This window comes from Danio aesculapii, chromosome 12, assembly GCF_903798145.1.
Source record: "Danio aesculapii chromosome 12, fDanAes4.1, whole genome shotgun sequence".
Taxonomy (NCBI): Eukaryota; Metazoa; Chordata; class Actinopteri; order Cypriniformes; family Danionidae; genus Danio; species Danio aesculapii.
In genome coordinates, this window is record NC_079446.1 from 50,128,135 (window position 1) to 50,149,767 (window position 21,633).

At 41.1% G+C, this 21,633-nt stretch overlaps 1 protein-coding gene across 2 annotated transcripts in view; it reads right to left on the reverse strand.

Annotated features, from left to right (window-relative positions):
• Window positions 1–21,633, reverse strand: part of sec31b (SEC31 homolog B, COPII coat complex component) — a 62,237-nt gene continuing 40,604 nt past the window's right edge. The window contains exons 19-27 of one of the 2 annotated variants that reach the window (XM_056468929.1): window positions 20,879–21,004; window positions 17,636–17,768; window positions 16,093–16,443; window positions 15,795–15,833; window positions 11,026–11,084; window positions 10,635–10,760; window positions 6,114–6,233; window positions 4,757–4,828; window positions 1–4,003 (exon numbers count right to left, since the gene is read on the reverse strand). In XM_056468929.1, the coding sequence (XP_056324904.1) occupies window positions 3,824–4,003; window positions 4,757–4,828; window positions 6,114–6,233; window positions 10,635–10,760; window positions 11,026–11,084; window positions 15,795–15,833; window positions 16,093–16,443; window positions 17,636–17,768; window positions 20,879–21,004 (1,206 nt within the window). In that variant the 3' untranslated portion in view covers window positions 1–3,823. The remainder of the gene's footprint in view (window positions 4,004–4,756; window positions 4,829–6,113; window positions 6,234–10,634; window positions 10,761–11,025; window positions 11,085–15,794; window positions 15,834–16,092; window positions 16,444–17,635; window positions 17,769–20,878; window positions 21,005–21,633) is intronic. The other variant, XM_056468930.1, reaches the window with a different exon arrangement.

Genomic DNA, 21,633 nt, shown 5'->3' on the forward strand with positions numbered 1-21,633 from the left:
TTTCTGAAAGTTCTGCATGTGTTTTATCAAGTGTTTTCAAGCATAAGAGCTTCACTCATGACTCTTGCTGAATCAGTTTTATGATGCTTATGAACACAGATTTAGACATTTTCAGTAAACAAAATCATCTTTCAGAAGAACCAGTTGAACTTTGGTTACATTCGGCTTCTGTGTTTCGTTAATGTAGACTCAGGATTGGAGAATATCACAAAGCCTGTCAAGAAAGTCTCTATACATGTTGAATAAATCCATTATTTTAAGAACGGCATTATTATAAGGACAATTCAGCACCTTTTAACTTCTCATTCTCAAATAACCAAATTATTGTACACCATTTCAACTACTTAAATAAAATATATCATCATAATGACTTACTTACCCATTAAAAATAAAGAGAGATGCAAAAACACCCAATAGTAAAAGAGTAAATGTCAAAATGTCAATGCAAAACATTAGAATTTTCCTTCAATAATGGGATCAAATATGACCGGAGGATGTTCTTGACAGGTTTTATCATATTCACACAGACTCCAACAAACATTTACATGCATCTGACATGTTTCCATCTGCATAAATGAACTATTTAAAGAGACAGTCCACCCAAAAAATCATTTAATTAAGATATTCTTAACAAAACAGCCATCGACTTCCATAGTATTTTTCTGTTTTGGTTGTCAGTGCCTGTTTTTTTCCAGCATTCTTCAAAATATCTTCTTGTGTTTTCAACAGATGAAAGGTTTACAATCACTTGAGCGAGTGAATGATGAGGAACTGTTCATTTTCGGGCGCACTGTCTCTTTAAGAGGCTCTTGAATATTCATATTATTCATTCTTGTTGTGATGTTTATAATAACATCTACAGGAGTGTCTGGACCATTAACAGTAATGCAGTTCAAGCTTCAGCCTCTCGATCAATAAGTGCAATATAAAACTTCAACCCAATAACCAATCAGAAACTCCCTGAAAATAATAATATGCACAAAATAATGCAGTCGACCAGTCATTCAGAAACGATCCTCATCCACATACATTCACCACAGAGGCTAAACTACAGGCAACCTTTTATCTGTATATGGGTAACATTCAAAACACATTCCTGAAACACATTCAGGGCTTGTGTTTCATAACAAAGAGCTTCAGCACATTCTCACACATATTGGGTTCTGCTGGTCTTAAAGAGACAGTACACGCAAAAATGAGCATTTCCTCATCATTCACTCACGTTTAAGTGGTTTCTTCTGTTGAACACATGAGAAGATATTCTGAAGAATGCTGGAAGAAACAGTCATTGATACCCATAGGAGAAACAAAAAACATTATTGAAGTCAATGGCTGTTTTGTTTATCGCATTCTTCAGAGTATCTTCATTTGTGTTCAACAGAGGAAACTCAAACATGAGTAAATGATGACAATTTACATTTAAAGGTGATCTGTCCCTTTAAAATAATTGCCTCAGAACATTGGCTAACCTTCAAGTAACGTTAACAGAACGTTTGTCCAAAGATTTCTAATCTTTAACAATTTAAGGACTGGTTTTGCTTGCCTTAAATTAATTGAATGTTCAGAAATGATGATTTCATTGGTTTTTGTTTGCTTGGACATTAAAAACTGTAACGATGTAATGTAAATATAATGTTCTCTTAAAGGGACAGGTCACCAATAAACTGATCATTCACTCACACTCAAGAGGTTGTAAACTTTTATGATTCCTTTCTTCTGTTGAACACATGAGAAGATATTCTGAAGAATGCTGGAAGAAACAGTCATTGATATCCATAAAATAAACAAAAAAAATCCGTCAAAAATAAGTCAATGGCTGTTTTGTTTATAGCATTCTTCAGAGTATCTTCATTTGTGTTCAACAGGCGAAGCTCAAACATGTTTGAATATTCATGAGTTATTGAGGACAGAATTTACATTTAAAGGTGAACTGTCCCTTTAAAAATAAACTGCCTCAGAACATTGGCTAACCTTCAAGTAACGTTAACAGAACGTTTGTACAAAGATTTCTAATCTTTAATAATTTTTCTGACCTTAATAAAAAGAAAAAATATTATTTGAATGTTCAGAAATGACGATTTCATAGCTTTGTGTTTGCTTGGACATTATCAAACGTAGTTCGAGTAACGTTATGGCAAGGTTCTCTCAAAGTTGATAAAACGTTGTGTTCTCTTAAAGAGGCAGTTCATCAAAAAATAAACTGCTCATCATTTACTGACACTCAAGTGGATGCAAACGTGTATGATTTCTTCTGTTGAACACACGAGAAGATATTCTGAAGAATGATGGAAAAAATTGATTTCCATAGTAGAAACAAAAATTACTATTGAAGTCAATGGCTGTTTCCTCAGCATATTTCAGTATAACTTCATTTGTGTTCAACAGAACGTTTGTACAGTCATCTGAACTTTAATAATTCAAGGTTTTGCTGACATTTTCTATAAAAGTAAATTTTTTGAATGTTCAGAAATGACGATTTCATAGCTTTTTGATTGCTTGGAAATCCTCAAATGTAGTTTGAGTAACGTTATGGCAAGGTTCTCTCATTATAACATGTTCTCTTAAAGGGACAGTTCACCAAAAAATTAAAAACTGATCATTTCCTCACACACAAGTGGACGCAAACGTGTGAATTCTTTCTTCTGATGAACACAGATATTCTGAAGAATGCTGGGAAAAACACTAAAGGAAGTCAATGGTTGATTTTTCCTGCATTTTTCAGTACATCTTTAATTGTGTGTGAATGACGACAGAATTGTCATTTTTTGGCTGAACCGTCCCTTTAAAGTCATTCTTTGGCAACTGTTGCATTTCACTCAATAACAGTGTTATGATCGACTGCGTACAGATCGTCTGTCTGGGGTTTTTCCTTTCTTCGTCCTCATGAAATTCATCATCAAATACAGCCATTAAAGATTAAAGCTGTGCTATAATCTCATTTTTTCTTTCGCACGTTTCTTATTGACTGTAAACGTGCATTCATGAAGACAGCCAATCAGATTAGAGCTCGTCAGATTAAGAATGCTCTGTGGCTCTGCATGGTGTGTGTGTGTGTGTGTGTACAATTATGCACAGATAGATTTAATGACAATCAGCTAATCTTTAACTCCTAAACTGAACTGAAGGCATCAATTAACCCAAGTGAAATCAGCGTATTTTAAGGTCATCATAAAGAAAATGTTGCATTTGATTCAACAATTTATGCAGTAAATGTTATGCTTTCGTTTTTAATGAACAATTACAGCAAGAAAGACCCTCTGCTTGTGTTTCAGTGCAAATGGATTGATTCTGCTCATGTTTTAGAGTCTATTCTGATGACCGAATGTTTATTTTACAAACCATTGTGTTTTCTGGCTAAAGAATGCTCTTACACCAATTCATTCTGCTTGTTTCAAGGTCATTCTTAAAGGGACAGTACACCTAAAATGGAAAATCCAGTCATCGTTTACAAGCCCTAAAGTGGATCCAAACCTGCACTGTGTTTCACAAAAGAAGATATTTTGAAGAATGTTAAAAACCACAGACATCCATAGTAGGAAAAAATAAATCAAATGTCTACCAGTTTCCATCATACTTCAAAATATCTGATATTTTAATCACCAAAAAACAAAACAAATCAGTTTTGGAGCATTTTCATTTTTAGATGAACTGTCTCTTTAAGAAAACTAGTGCAACTCTATTTACTCGAACACTACTTCCTTTCTTACAGGAAGTCTCTCTGCTTGTTTTAGTATAAATAAGGCCGAGTGCATGGAGGAAAACAGTGAAGAGATGAATGAAAGACACTGCTCTGGACAGTAGTTGACTGTATTCACTGTTATATTCAGACGGCCAGTTTGTTGGCGATGGTCATGAGCACTTTGAGGACGGGCATGAAGGCCGAGATCTCGCTGAAGTTGCTGCTGCTCACCACCTGCGTGTGCACCTCCAGACCCTGCAGATAGCTGCGCGCGCTAACGCACCGGCTAATCTCGTGGAGACCGCCGAGGATGCTGGGAGAAAGCTGAGGAGTGGAGAAAACAATACTGTTAGTGGCCATTCACACTGATGTAGTGTTTTTACATTACAGTGCAGTACTTCAGCATTGTCTTTCAGTGCAAACACACTCTTGATGTACAGTGCATCCAGAAAGTATTGATAGCAAAATGGATTAAATTGATTTATTTCCTCAAGTATGCATTTGCAATAGTCAGCATTCACACAGATGTAGTGCTTTTCCATTGTAAACACACTCTTGATGCGCATTATTGCTGCATGATATAATGTTTCAGCATCGATATTGAAATGTGTGCATTTGCAATAGTCATCTATTCACACTGATGAACTTCCAATGCACTACTTTAGCATTGTTTTTCAATGCAAACACACTCTTGATGTGCATTCAATATCATTTCAGCATCGATATTGCAATGTTTGTGCATTGGCAATCGTCCCCTCACATGATGTGCAATGTCGAGTCAGGATTACAGTTGACCTGAAGCCTCAGTTATGAACACATCTGACTTGTGGAGCCATTGCAAAGTTTAATTATGCAGTCAAAGTTCATCAGTTGCTGGGTTTTTGAGGTGTGTGACTGTATGAGGATTTCAGGAGAGTTTGAAGTATTCAGACACAAGAGAATGTACCTGTGATAGCCAGAAGAGCTTGGGGGCGGGCATGCAAGTCTCTGTTTAGCAATTAGCAAGTGTGCATGACAACTGTTTAATATAATGTCAAGCACTTGTTATTTAGACATAATCAAATTCCTCCGACTCACCGCTTGATCTCGCAGTTTGTCATACAGACTCTCGAGACGTTTGGAGGCGTCTTCAAGTTTGCGTTTCGTTTGCTGAAACAAAAGTTCATATCTTAGTTTTCATATGAAATAAAGTAAACAAGCAGAACCATCAGTACTTTATAAACACATACATACATATAATGTCATGGAAATATTATGTATTGTCATCATAGCAAAGACAAAAGACACTCACTGGCCACTTTATTAGGTACACCTTACTAGTACCGGGTCGGACCCCCTTTTGCCTTCAGAACTGCCTTAATCCTTCATGGCAGAGATTCAACAAGCTACTGGAAATATTCCTCAGAGATTTTGCTCCATATTGACATGATAGCATCACACAGTTGCTGCAGATTTGTCGGCTGCACATCCATGATGCCAATCTCCCGTTCCACCACATCCCAAAGGTGCTCTATTGGGTTGAGCTCTGGTGACTGTGGAGGCCATTTGAGTACAGTGAACTCATTGTCATGTTCAAGAAACCAGTCTGAGATGATTGGTGCTTAATGACATGGTGCGTTATCCTGCTGGAAGTAGCCATCAGAAGATGGAGACACTGTGCTCATAAAGGGATGGACATGGTCAGAACAATACTCAGGTAGGCTGTGGTGTTGACACCATGCTCAATTGGTACTAATGGACCCAAAGTGTGCCAAGAAAATCTCCCCCACACCATTACACCACCACCACCAGCCTGAACCGCTGATACAAGGCAGGATGGATCCATGCTTTCATGTTGTTGAGGCCAAATTCTGAGCCGAGCATCCGAATGTGTCAGCAGAAATGGAGACTCATCAGACCAGGCAACGTTTCTCCAATCTTCTAGTGTCCAGTTTTGGTGAGCCTGTGTGAATTGTAGCCTCAGTTTCCTGTTCTTAGCTGACAGGAGCGGCACCCGGTGTGGTCTTCTGCTGCTGTAGCCCATCCGCCTCAAGGTTGGACGTGTTGTGTGTTCAGAGATGCTCTTCTGCAGACCTCGGTTGTAACGAGTGCTTATTTGAGATACTGTTGCCTTTCTGTCAGCTGGAACCAGTCTGGCCATTCTCCTCTGACCTCTGGCATCAACAAGGAGTTGCTGCCATCTGATTGGCTGATTAGAAATTTGCATTAACGAGCAGTTGAAGAGGTGTACCCAATAAAGTGGCCGGTGAGTGTAAGTAAGTTATTAAAATTAAGTTATTAAAAATGTTATGTTCCAAAATGTGTCAAAATATATATTATATGATATATATTCCATTGTAAATAAACAATCTTGTGCATGTGAATTCGGCTTCATGCATGTAGAGATCATGTGCATGAATAATTATTGAGACTGATCTATTTCCATTAGTGTTACCGGGTCTGCGGCGGCCAGCTGACAGCGCTGCACTAGACTGCTGAAGGTGGTCTTCAGGATCACGTGTTCGGCTGGGATTTCCTTCTGCTCCACACGCTCTGCTGGAAGCTGCTGTATGGACTAACACACAGCACACAGGTGGAGTTAAACACTGCGTGAAGCAGAAGTTGTTGAGACATTTCAGTATGCTGATGTACTTCTAACTGAAATGGAATATTGAGTAGGGGGCGGGGCTTTCTTGTTGTGCATTCTTATAGCAAACTAACAGTAAGAGGGGCGTGGTTAAGGATATTTATATATATTTATATATATATTTATATATATATATATATATATATGCTATGGAAACCCTCAAACTGACATCAGAAATGGAGACAGAATACGTGTGAACCAGAAGTAGCTGAGACTTTTATTGATTTTGTTGATTTTCCACTAAAACTGAATATTGAGTAGGGGGCGGGGCTTTCTTATTGTATATCATTCCCTCATGGCAAACTAATAAAAAGAAGGGTGTGGTTAAGTGTATTCATATGCAGCTGTATTGGAAACCCTCATGTTGATATTAACACAGAAGGAGCCACTCCAAACACAGAAGCAGAAGCTCAGACTGAAGACTGAAGCCCAGATTAATGTGCTCTATGCACAGCTTGTGTTTTTCAGCCACTGATAAACTTAATGAGAAAGCTTTATGTGACTATCAATGTCATAAAGTTCCTTATACAGCATCGATAATGAAATGGGATGCTCCTTGTCTAGTCTATATCGTATATAAACAGACCAGATCTTAAATGTGGTGGTTTAATAAAGGTGGATCAGTTCACCAGAATCACTAAAGCTAGCTTATTCCAAATTAAAAGTCCCTGTGCATTATAGTGCATTGTTCACCTTAAGAATAACAATGAGATCTAGAGAATTAACCATTCTGATTTGACAGACTTTAGAGACTTAGCGCAATGTCTATCAGCTGTGCTGTAGAATAGTGTGCTCTGCTGATCTCAGACCTGTGCTGTAGAATAGTGTGCTCTGCTGATCTGATCTCAGACCTGTGCTGTAGAACAGTGTGCTCTGCTGATCTGATCTCAGACCTGTACTGTAGAATAGTGTGCTCTGCTGATCTGATCTCAGACCTGTGCTGTAGAATAGTGTGCTCTGCTGATCTGATCTTAGACCTGTGCTGTAGAATAGTGTGCTCTGCTGATCTCAGACCTGTGCTGTAGAATAGTGTGCTCTGCTGATCTCAGACCTGTGCTGTAGAATAGTGTGCTCTGCTGATCTCAGACCTGTCCTGTAAAATAGTGTGCTCTGCTGATCTGATCTCAGACCTGTGCTGTAGAATAGTGTGCTCTGCTGATCTGATCTCAGACCTGTGCTGTAGAATAGTGTGCTCTGCTGATCTGATCTCAGACCTGTGCTGTAGAATAGTGTGCTCTGCTGATCTGATCTCAGACCTGTGCTGTAGAATAGTGTGCTCTGCTGATCTCAGACCTGTGCTGTAGAATAGTGTGCTCTGCTGATCTCAGACCTGTGCTGTAGAATAGTGTGCTCTGCTGATCTCAGACCTGTGCTGTAGAATAGTGTGCTCTGCTGATCTGAGACCTGTGCTGTAGAATAGTGTGCTCTGCTGATCTGAGACCTATGCTGTAGAATAGTGTACTCTGCTGATCTGATCTCAGACCTGTGCTGTAGAATAGTGTGCTCTGCTGATCTGAGACCTGTGCTGTAGAATAGTGTGCTCTGCTGATCTGATCTCAGACCTGTGCTGTAGAATAGTGTGCTCTGCTGATCTGATCTCAGACCTGTGCTGTAGAATAGTGTGCTCTGCTGATCTCAGACCTGTGCTGTAGAATAGTGTGCTCTGCTGATCTCAGACCTGTGCTGTAGAATAGTGTGCTCTGCTGATCTCAGACCTGTGCTGTAGAATAGTGTGCTCTGCTGATCTCAGACCTGTGCTGTAGAATAGTGTGCTCTGCTGATCTCAGACCTGTGCTGTAGAATAGTGTGCTCTGCTGATCTCAGACCTGTGCTGTAGAATAGTGTGCTCTGCTGATCTGATCTCAGACCTATGCTGTAGAATAGTGTGCTCTGCTGATCTGATCTCAGACCTGTGCTGTAGAATAGTGTGCTCTGCTGATCTGAGACCTATGCTGTAGAATAGTGTGCTCTGCTGATCTGATCTCAGACCTATGCTGTAGAATAGTGTGCTCTGCTGATCTGATCTCAGACCTGTGCTGTAGAATAGTGTGCTCTGCTGATCTGAGACCTATGCTGTAGAATAGTGTGCTCTGCTGATCTGAGACCTATGCTGTAGAATAGTGTGCTCTGCTGATCTGATCTCAGACCTGTGCTGTAGAATAGTGTGCTCTGCTGATCTGATCTCAGACCTGTGCTGTAGAATAGTGTGCTCTGCTGATCTCAGACCTGTGCTGTAGAATAGTGTGCTCTGCTGATCTCAGACCTGTGCTGTAGAATAGTGTGCTCTGCTGATCTCAGACCTGTGCTGTAGAATAGTGTGCTCTGCTGATCTGAGACCTGTGCTGTAGAATAGTGTGCTCTGCTGATCTGAGACCTATGCTGTAGAATAGTGTACTCTGCTGATCTGATCTCAGACCTGTGCTGTAGAATAGTGTGCTCTGCTGATCTGAGACCTGTGCTGTAGAACAGTGTGCTCTGCTGATCTGATCTCAGACCTGTGCTGTAGAATAGTGTACTCTGCTGATCTGATCTCAGACCTGTGCTGTAGAATAGTGTGCTCTGCTGATCTCAGACCTGTGCTGTAGAATAGTGTGCTCTGCTGATCTGAGACCTATGCTGTAGAATAGTGTGCTCTGCTGATCTGATCTTAGACCTGTGCTGTAGAATAGTGTGCTCTGCTGATCTCAGACCTGTCCTGTAAAATAGTGTGCTCTGCTGATCTGATCTCAGACCTGTGCTGTAGAATAGTGTGCTCTGCTGATCTGATCTCAGACCTGTGCTGTAGAATAGTGTGCTCTGCTGATCTGATCTCAGACCTGTGCTGTAAAATAGTGTGCTCTGCTGATCTGATCTCAGACCTGTGCTGTAGAATAGTGTGCTCTGCTGATCTGATCTCAGACCTGTGCTGTAGAATAGTGTGCTCTGCTGATCTGATCTCAGACCTGTGCTGTAGAATAGTGTGCTCTGCTGATCTCAGACCTGTGCTGTAGAATAGTGTGCTCTGCTGATCTCAGACCTGTGCTGTAGAATAGTGTGCTCTGCTGATCTCAGACCTGTGCTGTAGAATAGTGTGCTCTGCTGATCTCAGACCTGTGCTGTAGAATAGTGTGCTCTGCTGATCTCAGACCTGTGCTGTAGAATAGTGTGCTCTGCTGATCTCAGACCTGTGCTGTAGAATAGTGTGCTCTGCTGATCTGATCTCAGACCTATGCTGTAGAATAGTGTGCTCTGCTGATCTGATCTCAGACCTGTGCTGTAGAATAGTGTGCTCTGCTGATCTGAGACCTGTGCTGTAGAATAGTGTGCTCTGCTGATCTGATCTCAGACCTGTGCTGTAGAATAGTGTGCTCTGCTGATCTCAGACCTGTGCTGTAGAATAGTGTGCTCTGCTGATCTCAGACCTGTGCTGTAGAATAGTGTGCTCTGCTGATCTCAGACCTGTGCTGTAGAATAGTGTGCTCTGCTGATCTGAGACCTGTGCTGTAGAATAGTGTGCTCTGCTGATCTGAGACCTATGCTGTAGAATAGTGTACTCTGCTGATCTGATCTCAGACCTGTGCTGTAGAATAGTGTGCTCTGCTGATCTGAGACCTGTGCTGTAGAATAGTGTGCTCTGCTGATCTGATCTCAGACCTGTGCTGTAGAATAGTGTACTCTGCTGATCTGATCTCAGACCTGTGCTGTAGAATAGTGTGCTCTGCTGATCTCAGACCTGTGCTGTAGAATAGTGTGCTCTGCTGATCTCAGACCTGTGCTGTAGAATAGTGTGCTCTGCTGATCTGAGACCTGTGCTGTAGAATAGTGTGCTCTGCTGATCTGATCTCAGACCTGTGCTGTAGAATAGTGTGCTCTGCTGATCTCAGACCTGTGCTGTAGAATAGTGTGCTCTGCTGATCTCAGACCTGTGCTGTAGAATAGTGTGCTCTGCTGATCTGAGACCTGTGCTGTAGAATAGTGTGCTCTGCTGATCTGAGACCTGTGCTGTAGAATAGTGTGCTCTGCTGATCTCAGACCTGTGCTGTAGAATAGTGTACTCTGCTGATCTGATCTCAGACCTGTGCTGTAGAATAGTGTGCTCTGCTGATCTGAGACCTGTGCTGTAGAATAGTGTGCTCTGCTGATCTCAGACCTGTGCTGTAGAATAGTGTGCTCTGCTGATCTCAGACCTGTGCTGTAGAATAGTGTGCTCTGCTGATCTGATCTCAGACCTGTGCTGTAGAATAGTGTGCTCTGCTGATCTGATCTCAGACCTGTGCTGTAGAATAGTGTGCTCTGCTGATCTCAGACCTGTGCTGTAGAATAGTGTGCTCTGCTGATCTGATCTCAGACCTGTATGTTGGGCTCCTGAGGGGCTCCGGGCGGCACCTGCACCCGATCCTGAAGCACTGGAGCCTCCGCTGGGAAGCCCATCACTGGAGCTGTGATCGGGGCTGGAGGAGTGTAGTTCTCTGGCAGCTGCACAACACACACCCACATGCAAACACGCACACAGAGACACCACAAGACACGCATGGCCAGTCACACACAAAAACGCACACACAAGCACACACATTTAGTGCACTCATTGCATTTTGGGTGATTTATTTTCCATTGTTTTACCATTTACAGTATCATTACTTTATTAAACAGCATTAATAATAATAAAAAAGTTTAATTAATTAAATGCCCATTAAAATGACCTTCAATGAATCGCAGAGGCCTTATGCAATAAAAACTGTACCTTTTTCTTGCGCTGTCCTGCACGTACAGCCGGAGGGTCATTCCATCCGTCCTGAGCCACTGAAGAGAGAAAAATCACACAAATCAACAAAACGATAAATAATAGATTATATTCATCTAAATAAAACACATGCAAAAGCACAGAATCAGGTCTGGACACTTCAGTCACACGTATAAAAGAAATATCACATCATAATCAAACATAAAACAGAGAAATGTGAGCTAAAACACTTCAATCAACACATCTGGCAGACTGAAGCTCTGAAAAACGAACACAACAAAAACTGAAGCAATGATTGACGTGTCTCTGCACTCCTGTCTGTGCACTAGCATTTAAATGTCTGGTGTGTGTGTGTGTGTGTGTGTGTGTGTTTGAGTTTTAAAGAAAACATTACATTTTAATTAAATGCTCTCCCTTTGAATTCACTTACTTTAAAGGTGCAGTATATGTAAGTTTGACACCCAGTGGTTGAACTAGGTATTGCATTCCTGGATCAAAACAAATGCAAGCAGAGGTTGCCAGATTGAGAACAGGAGCGAGTCACGAGAATAGAGTCTGCTTGAGTCTACTGCTGTCCACCAGTCGCATTTCAGTCACAGACGCATGCTTTCTGAATAAATGAGGAAATGCGCTGTTTTCCACCATCTGGCAACCCGGGGTGCTGAAATCAAATTGGCTAAACTGGTGTTGGGCGGGTTAAAGAGACCAAAACAAAGACACGTTCTGGCATGTAATGCACATTCTCAAAGCAGAATATCTGACTTCAGCATTGTTTCTCAGATAAACAAGAATGTTCACTGAGCATGTTTCTGAATATCTGCACACATGTGATGGTGTTTTCTTAATGCAGAAGACTCACAAGCTCACATACAGCACCTTTAATAAACTTATGTATTTTTATGACCTCAAACTTTAAAACACAGCCTAATATTTTTAGTTTTTAATCTGTTTGTCATGAAATGATGCAAAAGTCACACAGCAAACATTCAATCAGAGGTCAAACAAACATCATTACCCATGAAGCTCTACATGATCAGCCTGCTCATATTCTCACACACACAGATCAGCAGCAGCAGCAGCCAGTGTTAGATATTAGAGGAGACATGAGGGTTTAGGCCAGGCATGGGCAAACTCGATCCTGGAGGGCCGGTGTCCCTGCATAGTTTTGCTCAAACCCTAATCAAACACACCTGCTTGTAGCTTTCTAGTGATCTTAAAGACACTGATTTGGGTGTTCAGGTGTGTTTGATTAGTGTTGGAGCAAAACTCTGCAGGGACACCAGCCCTCCAGGATCGAGTTTGCCCATGCCTGGTTTAGGCTGTTGCTTTCTTTCACATATCCCTCAAATACAGACAGACAGGCAGACAGACAGACAGACAGACACACACACACCACAAAAACAAACAACACACAAACATACCACAAAGACAAATACGAACACACATATATACCACAAAGACAAAAACACACACAAACATCGCACAAAGACAAACACAAACAAACAAACATACCACAAACACACCACAAAAACATACCACAAAGACAAATACACACAAAAATTCACCAAAAAAAACACACACACCACAAAGACAAACATCACACAAAGACAAACACACACACCCACAAACACAAACAAACATACCACAAAAACATACCACAAAGACAAAAACACACACACAAACACACCACAAAAAAACACACACCACAAAGACAAACATCACACAAAGACAAACACACACACCCACAAACACAAACAAACATACCACAAAAACATACCACAAAGACAAATACACACAAAAATACACCAAAAAAAAACACACACACCACAAAGACAAACATCACACAAAGACAAACACACACACCCACAAACACAAACAAACATACCACAAAAACATACCACAAAGACAAAAACACACACACAAACACACCACAAAGACAAACATCACACAAAGACAAACACACACACCCACAAACACAAACAAACAGACCACAAAAAACATACCACAAAGACAAAAACACACACACAAACACACCACAAAGACAAACATCACACAAAGACAAACACACACACCCACAAACACAAACATCACACAAAGACAAACACACACACCCACAAACACAAACAAACATACCACAAAAAACATACCACAAAGACAAAAACACACACACAAACACACCACAAAAAACACACACACACACACCACAAAGACAAACATCGCACAAAGAAACCCACAAAGACAAACAAACATACCACAAACACACACACCACAAAACAAACATACCACAAAGACAAACACGAACACACAAACATCCCACAAAGACAAACAAACACACAAACAACCCAAACACAAACACACATACCACAAAGACAAACACGAACACGCATATATACCACAAGGACAAAAACACACACAAACACACCACAACAACAAACATACCACAAACACACCACAAACATCACACAAAGACAAACACACACACCACAAACACACCACAAAGACAAACAAACACAAAAACATAACACAAAGACAAACACACACACACACGCAGCTCTTGGACAATTTCAGATTGATTGTGGTGCTTTTATAAGTGATTTAATAACTGATATCAAGCAGACCCACAAAACAGAGCAAAGATAAGCGTGAAATAAACGTTGCTCTAGGGTTTTATGGGGGTTAATAATTATCATTTCTAATTTTCATTATAATTCTTTTCTATTGGAATGACAGAGCTGCAGGCCTTAAAAACATGAGGATCTGATGAACTTTGACTCTGCTTTGGGTAAACTCTGCAGTGACACCACAGATCGCATGTTTTCTGAGGATGTGCAATGTGGAGTCTGGATTATAGTTGAGCAGACATAGAGAGACTATTGCACACACACACACACACATTCACAAACACCACATAGACAAACACATATTGTACACATACGCAAACACCACATAGACAAACACTGTATAGACAAACACACACACACACACACACACACCACAGACAAACACTATTTAGACAAACACACACACATACATATACTATATAGACAAACACATATTGTACACATGCGCAAACACCACATAGACAAACACTATATAGACAAAAATACACCACATAGACAAACACACACACATACATACACCACATAAACAAACACTATATAGACAAACACAAACACACACGCACATACATACACCACATAGACAAACACTATATAGACAAACACTATATAGACAAACATACACTACATTGACAAACCCTATATAGACAAACACACTCCACAAAGACAAACACTATATAGACAAACATACACCACATAGACAAACACTATATAGACAAACATACACCACATAGACAAACACTATATAGACAAACACACTCCACAAAGACAAACACTATATAGACAAACATACACTACATAGACAAACACTATATAGACAAACATACACCACATAGACAAACACTATATAGACAAACATACACCACATAGACAAACACACACACATACATACACCACATAAACAAACACTATATAGACAAACACACACACACACATACATACATACACCACATAGACAAACACTATATAGACACACACACACAACAAACACACACAGACAACCATTCACAAACACTACATTGACAAACACACACACACGCAAACACTATATAGACAACACACACACCACATAGACAAACACCATATAGACAAACACACACAAACACCACATAGACAAACACCACATAGACCAACCCTATATAGACAAACACACACCACAAAGACAAACACTATATAGACAAACACACACACATAAACGCTATATAGACAAACACACACACACGCAAATGCTATATAGACACACACAGACAGACAAACACTATATAGACAAACACACACATACACCACAAAGACAAACACTATATAGACAAACACACACACGCAAACGCTATAGACACGCACACACGCACAAACACACACACTCACACAACAAACATACACAGACAACCATTCATAAACGCCACATAGACAAACATTATATTGACAAACACACACATACACCACAAAGACAAACACTATATAGACAAACACACTCACACACAAATGCTATATAGACCAACAAACACATGCTATATAGACAAACAAACACACACACACACACACACACACACACACACACACACACACACACACACACACACACACTATATAGACAAACACACACACGCAAACGCTATATAGACACGCACACACGCACGCTATATAGACAAAAACACACACACGCAAACGCTATATAGACAAACACACACACTCACACACTCACACACACAACCATTCATAAACACCACATAGACAAACACTATATAGACAAACACACACACACACACACACACACACACACACACACACACACACACACACACACACACACACACAGAGAGAGACAACCATTCATAAACACCACATAGACAAACATTATATTGACAAACACACCACATAGACAAACACTATATAGACAAACACACATACACCACAGAGACAAACACTACATAGACAAACACACACACAAAGGCAAACACACATATTTGCACACTGCAATTTTGCTGCTGAAATGATATATTGTGCAGCCCTACAAACACCCACACACATGTACTGAAGCTTATGAACACACACACACACATGCAAACACACCATTGCACACACACACACACACACACACACACACACACACACACACACACACACACACACACACATCTCTCTCCCTGTCACCTTCCTCCTGTGTCTGGTAAGTCAGCCATGGGAAATATCCTGCAAATCAAACAGCAGGAACAATCTAAACGCACCTCTGCTTTACACATACACACACACGCGTCAGGAAGGACATATTGACCTCATTTATTCTCCCTCATATCCCTCAAATATCTGACAGAATTCACAGGAGGCTGAATCATGTCTCCCTCTGCTGTATATGAGGAGGATCTAATCATTTATCATTAAAATAAACACATCCCTGCGTTTGACCAGAAGAGGCTACGGTCTAAAGCACACATGCTGGATATTTCTGTACCTGTGGGTGGCGGAGGGACAGGGGCCCCACTGAAGCTCTTGGCTGCTGGAGCTCCAGGGCCACCCTGTGGATACCCAGCCCCCAGAGATGGATACGCCCCAGTGGGAGGAGGAGCAGGGCCCTGTGTGTGTGCAGATCCCGGAAACCTCGGCCCACCGGGGAGAGACGTGGGCGAGATGAAGCCTGGAGCCGGAGGAGTGGGCATCATCATGGGCACACCAGCGGGCATCATGGGGCCTGGGGGAGACGAGGGCGGCATTGAGGGACCCGCCAGGCTGGAGGAGGGCATCTGAGGAGTGAAAAAAACACCAGGAGCACCCAGAGGAGCGGCCGGAGGAAATGGATGAAAACCTACAGGAACAGAAGATCTCAATATTTATGATCAGAGTGTGTTATAGTGTGTGTGTGTGTGGTCATTAACTGTTAATACACCATTACGCAAACACACGTGGAGATTTTTCTGCATTAAAGACCCACGAGTGGCAGATTATGATTGACAATGGGGAAAAAAAAACATTACAACAAAATCCAAAGACAAAAAAAATACCCTAAAAATGTCTGCAATCAGCTGAAATTAAACAGGAAAACATAGAAATATTAAAGGGGTGGTCCAGAGTGTGTGTCTAAGGCTTAGTTGTGTTATAAGATGCAAAGCAACGTGTGCTTATGCTTCACATGTGGAAAATCAGGTTATTTATTCATATATCTTACTTTGATTATATACAGGTGCTCAGCTAACATGAAAACCACTCTCATATCTCCTAGTTCCTCTGAAAGGCCCGCCCTTAAGAGGCTCTGATTGGTCAGCTAACATAATGTGCTGTGATTCGCAGATTGGCTCCACGTCAAGCTTTTGCGCGGTGTAAACAGTGCAGTCAGAGCAGCTGTTAGAAGCGTTAGCTGCCTGAATCAGACAGAAAATGAAATGCACACAGCTGAATCTCAAGCCTGCTCTCTAAAATAACATCTAACTAGAGTCTTTCACATATATTCGGGTTATAAACTATGGAATAAAATCACTGTCAAAAATAAAATTCACGCATCTGTAATTACAATATCGTGAAGGTAAAAATCTACCCTCGTAACATTACGAGTACGTTCAGTTTAGCTTTACGATATTATAATTACAGATGCGTGAATTTTATATGTGCACGTAATATTTATGCCAGTGATTTTATTCCATAATAAACTGGTGTAAGTAATGTGAAGCATCTCTTTTGTGAGTTTGTTATTGGAGATGTAGTATGCAGGGAAAGCGGCCACATAGAGGGACACTGCAGCGCTGCTGAGGATTGTAGGTGTTTACAGCAGTTGGACTGGTAAATATGAATTAGCTAAATTGTTAGCGGTGCCAAACAGCATTTCCCATAGTTCACATCCTTGTTTATGTCCTTGCTACAACATACCGTTAATTCTAGACACTGTGCATGTCATAGATCAATTTTACCTGGAGCTCCAGCAGGGTGTCTTGTGTATGCTGGTCTGGGTGTGTATGAGCGTGTGTGTGTGATGTATGGATTAGTGTGTATGTATGGATCATTACCTGGGGCTGTAGCAGGGTGTTGTGTGTATGCTGGTCTGGGTGTGTGTGTTGTGGCTCCTGCAGGAGGTTCAGGGCCCGTCTGAGGACTGAAGAGTCGTGGCATCTGAGGGGCCCCAGAGGACGGGTACGGCGCCTGAACACACACACACACACACACACACACACACACACACACACATTACAACACAGCTATGGCTGCATCACTGTTTGAACATTGCATATTACAATCCAAATAAACCAGAAAATATTCTTGTGTGTTTGCACAAACTTCTGACACTGATTCAAACGCCTGAGCAAATAGACATCATGTAAGAAAGATGTTAAAGGTAAAGCTATCAGAGATTTATTTTTAAATCACTGTAATATTAATTATGATTAATTATTAATATTATTAATGTACCATATTTATAATACACAAAAATGATATATTACTATTACATAGAGTTTTTAATGTAATATAAATATTACAATAAAAACTATCTGTATTATTAATATTTATTTTTGTGTTTTTTTCACTAGCACAAAACTTGAACCCTTAAAGAATGACAATATATTGCTCACAAAAGCTGAACTAATATGTACTAATATGAAAACAAAACAAAAGAAAGAAAACGTCATAAATAAATGTAAAACTTTATTATAATAAAAGAAAATAAAAGAAACTATATTGCCCTACAGCAGCTGAAATAAAGCTGATGTACTAATATGAATGAATGAAAATATTAGCGTAAATGCTGCCTTGCAAATTGCTGAAATACTAAAATAATATACATACTCACCGGCCACTTTATTAGGTACACCTGTCCAACTGCTTGTTACGCAAATTATTCAGCCAATCACATTGCAGCAGCTCAATGCATTTAGACATGTAGACATGGTCAAGACGATCTGCTGCAGGTCAAAGCGAGCATCAGAATGGGGAAGAAAGAGGATTTAAGGGACTTTGAACGTGGCATGGTTGTTGGTGCCAGACGGGCTGCTCTGAGTATTTCAAACTGCTGATCTACTGGAATTTTCACGCACAACCATCTCTAGGGTTTACAGAGAATGGTCCGACAAAGAGGAAATTCCAGTGACATGGTCTGTGGGCGCTAAATGCCTTGTTGATGCCAGAGGTCAGAGGAGAATGGCCAGACTGGTTCCAGTTGATAGAAAGGCAACAGTAACTCAGATAAGCACTCGTTACAACCGAGGTCTGCAGAAGAGCATCTCTGAACACACAACACGTCCAACCTTGAGGCGGATGGGCTACAGCAGCAGAAGACCACACCGGGTGCCGCTCCTGTCAGCTAAGAACAGGAAACTGAGGCTACAATTCACACAGGCTCACCAAAACTGGACAATAGAAGATTGGAGAAACGTTGCCTGGTCTGATGAGTCTCCATTTCTGCTGACACATTCGGATGCTCGGCTCAGAATTTGGCCTCAACAACATGAAAGCATGGATCCATCCTGCCTTGTATCAGTGGTTCAGGCTGCTGGTGGTGGTGTAATGGTGTGGGGGAGATTTTCTTGGCACACTTTGGGTCCATTAGTATCAATTGAGCATGGTGTCAACACCACAGCCTACCTGAGTATTGTTGCTGACCATGTCCATCCCTTTATGAGCACAGTGTCTCCATCTTCTGATGGCTACTTCCAGCAGGATAACGCACCATGTCATAAAGCTCCAATCATCTCAGACTGGTTTCTTGAACATGACAATGAGTTCACTGTACTCAAATGGCCTCCACAGTCACCAGAGCTCAATCCAATAGAGCACCTTTGGGATGTGGTGGAACGGGAGATTGGCATCATGGATGTGCAGTCGACAAATCTGCAGCAACTGTGTGATGCTATCATGTCAATATGGAGCAAAATCTCTGAGGAATATTTCCAGTAGCTTGTTGAATCTCTGACATGAAGGATTAAGGCAGTTCTGAAGGCAAAAGGGGGTCCAACCTGGTACTAGTAAGGTGTACCTAATAAAGTGGCCAGTGTGTGTGTGTGTGTGTGTGTGCGTGTGTGTGTGTGTGTGTGTGTGTGTGTGTGTGTGTGTATATATATATAATTGCAATATTATAATAGAAAACAAATCATATTAAAACACAATTGGGTACTTAATTTCGATAATAAAGTGAATTATTATCCAGTGTGTGAACCAAGTTGCTAATCCATGTTAGTTTTGAAACACTTTCAAAATACTAAAAGAATGCAAATGACAGCATCAGCTGATGAAACCGTGAGCTCAGTGAGGACAGACTCTCTGGAGAGATGAACTCAGAGCACAACGCAGTCATATCAGCTGGAAATCAGACAGACGGACTGATGGAGACGGTGCTGCGCAAACATTACACACTTTCACAACATCTGATGTGAACATATTTCTGAAGGCCATCAGAGAGCAAACAACATCTGATGATCAGTTATGGAGAACACACACACACACACACACACACACACGCGCAGTCTAAGGCTGTTTACTCAACAACGATGTAACCAAAAATGGAAAAGTATCACGTCAGAGTGACACACGCACAAACTGACACACACACACATTCACACAAATACACTCACAAACACACAGACAGACACACACTAACACAAACTCACTCACACACAGAAAAACAAACACACACATACAAACAGAAATGTTTCGCACAGACACACTCTCCACACTCTCCACACACACACACACACACACACACACACACACACACACACACACACACACACACACACACACACACACACAAGTAGTCATTAACACACTCTCACTCACACACAGATGCGCGCACACACACACACACACACACACACACACACACACACACACACAAGTAGTCATTAACACACTCACACACACAGCGACAGGAATGCCTCACATCATAGTTTTGCACAAACAAACACGACACACACTGACACAGAAACACACGTAAATGTGCTGTATTTTGGTTAAAAAAGTCATGTAAACACCCCTAAGACACACACACACACTCACACACACACTCATGGTCAGGAGGGTCTCACTAGTGTGTGTGCTGCATGAGTGTGAGTGTTTGTCCTCACCGTTGTGTGTGCTGCATGAGTGTGTGTGTTTGTCCTCACCGTTGTGTGTGTTGCATGAGTGTGTGTGTTTGTCCTCACCGTTGTGTGTGCTGCAGGAGTGTGTGTGTTTGTCCTCACCGTTGTGTGTGTTGCATGAGTGTGTGTGTTTGTCCTCACCGTTGTGTGTGTTGCATGAGTGTGTGTGTTTGTCCTCACCGTTGTGTGTGCTGCAGGAGTGTGTGTGTTTGGTGCAGGTTTGGCGCCTCCTGCTGGAGCTGAGGGTTTCTGCAGTATTTCTCCTTTGGCATGTGTCAGTCTGTCCCTCAACATCCGCACAGCAGCCTGGAACAAACACAAACACACACACACACACACACACACACACACACACACACTTACTATACTGATGACTAATCTAATCTGTGGCACAATAAACGCATCAAATATATATTTATACACAAGGTGTTGCTTTGAGGAAAGACATTTATGAATATAAACATTTATACAACAGTTCTGTCTGGTTCTTGAATCTGATTGGCTGATAGCCGTGTGATATTCTGCAAATAACAGCACTCGTTCAGCCTTTTAACCCTTCACCCTTGTGTATTACTCCGCCCACATACAGCAACAAGCAGAGGACACTACAGGTATTGCAGCTGTTGGACAATAATGTACTTTTGAGGCTTTTTTTAGTTGAGAATGTTGTTTAGATTGCAACTATGCAGTTTATTTATAAGGACAGAGTCTATTTTTAAATATTTATAATTTCTGAGAGAGCTCGTCGGCAGCCATTAGCCTGTCTTTGGTTGACGATGTTCATCCACAAGATGGCGACAGAGACTGCATAATGAGGAAAAACAACGTAATTTGAAACTACAGCTCTCATTAAATCATTATTAAACAGATGAGAGACTTTCTAAGTCGATCTTTCTCTTGTGTATGTTGTAGTGCTGTATTTATATCAGTAATAC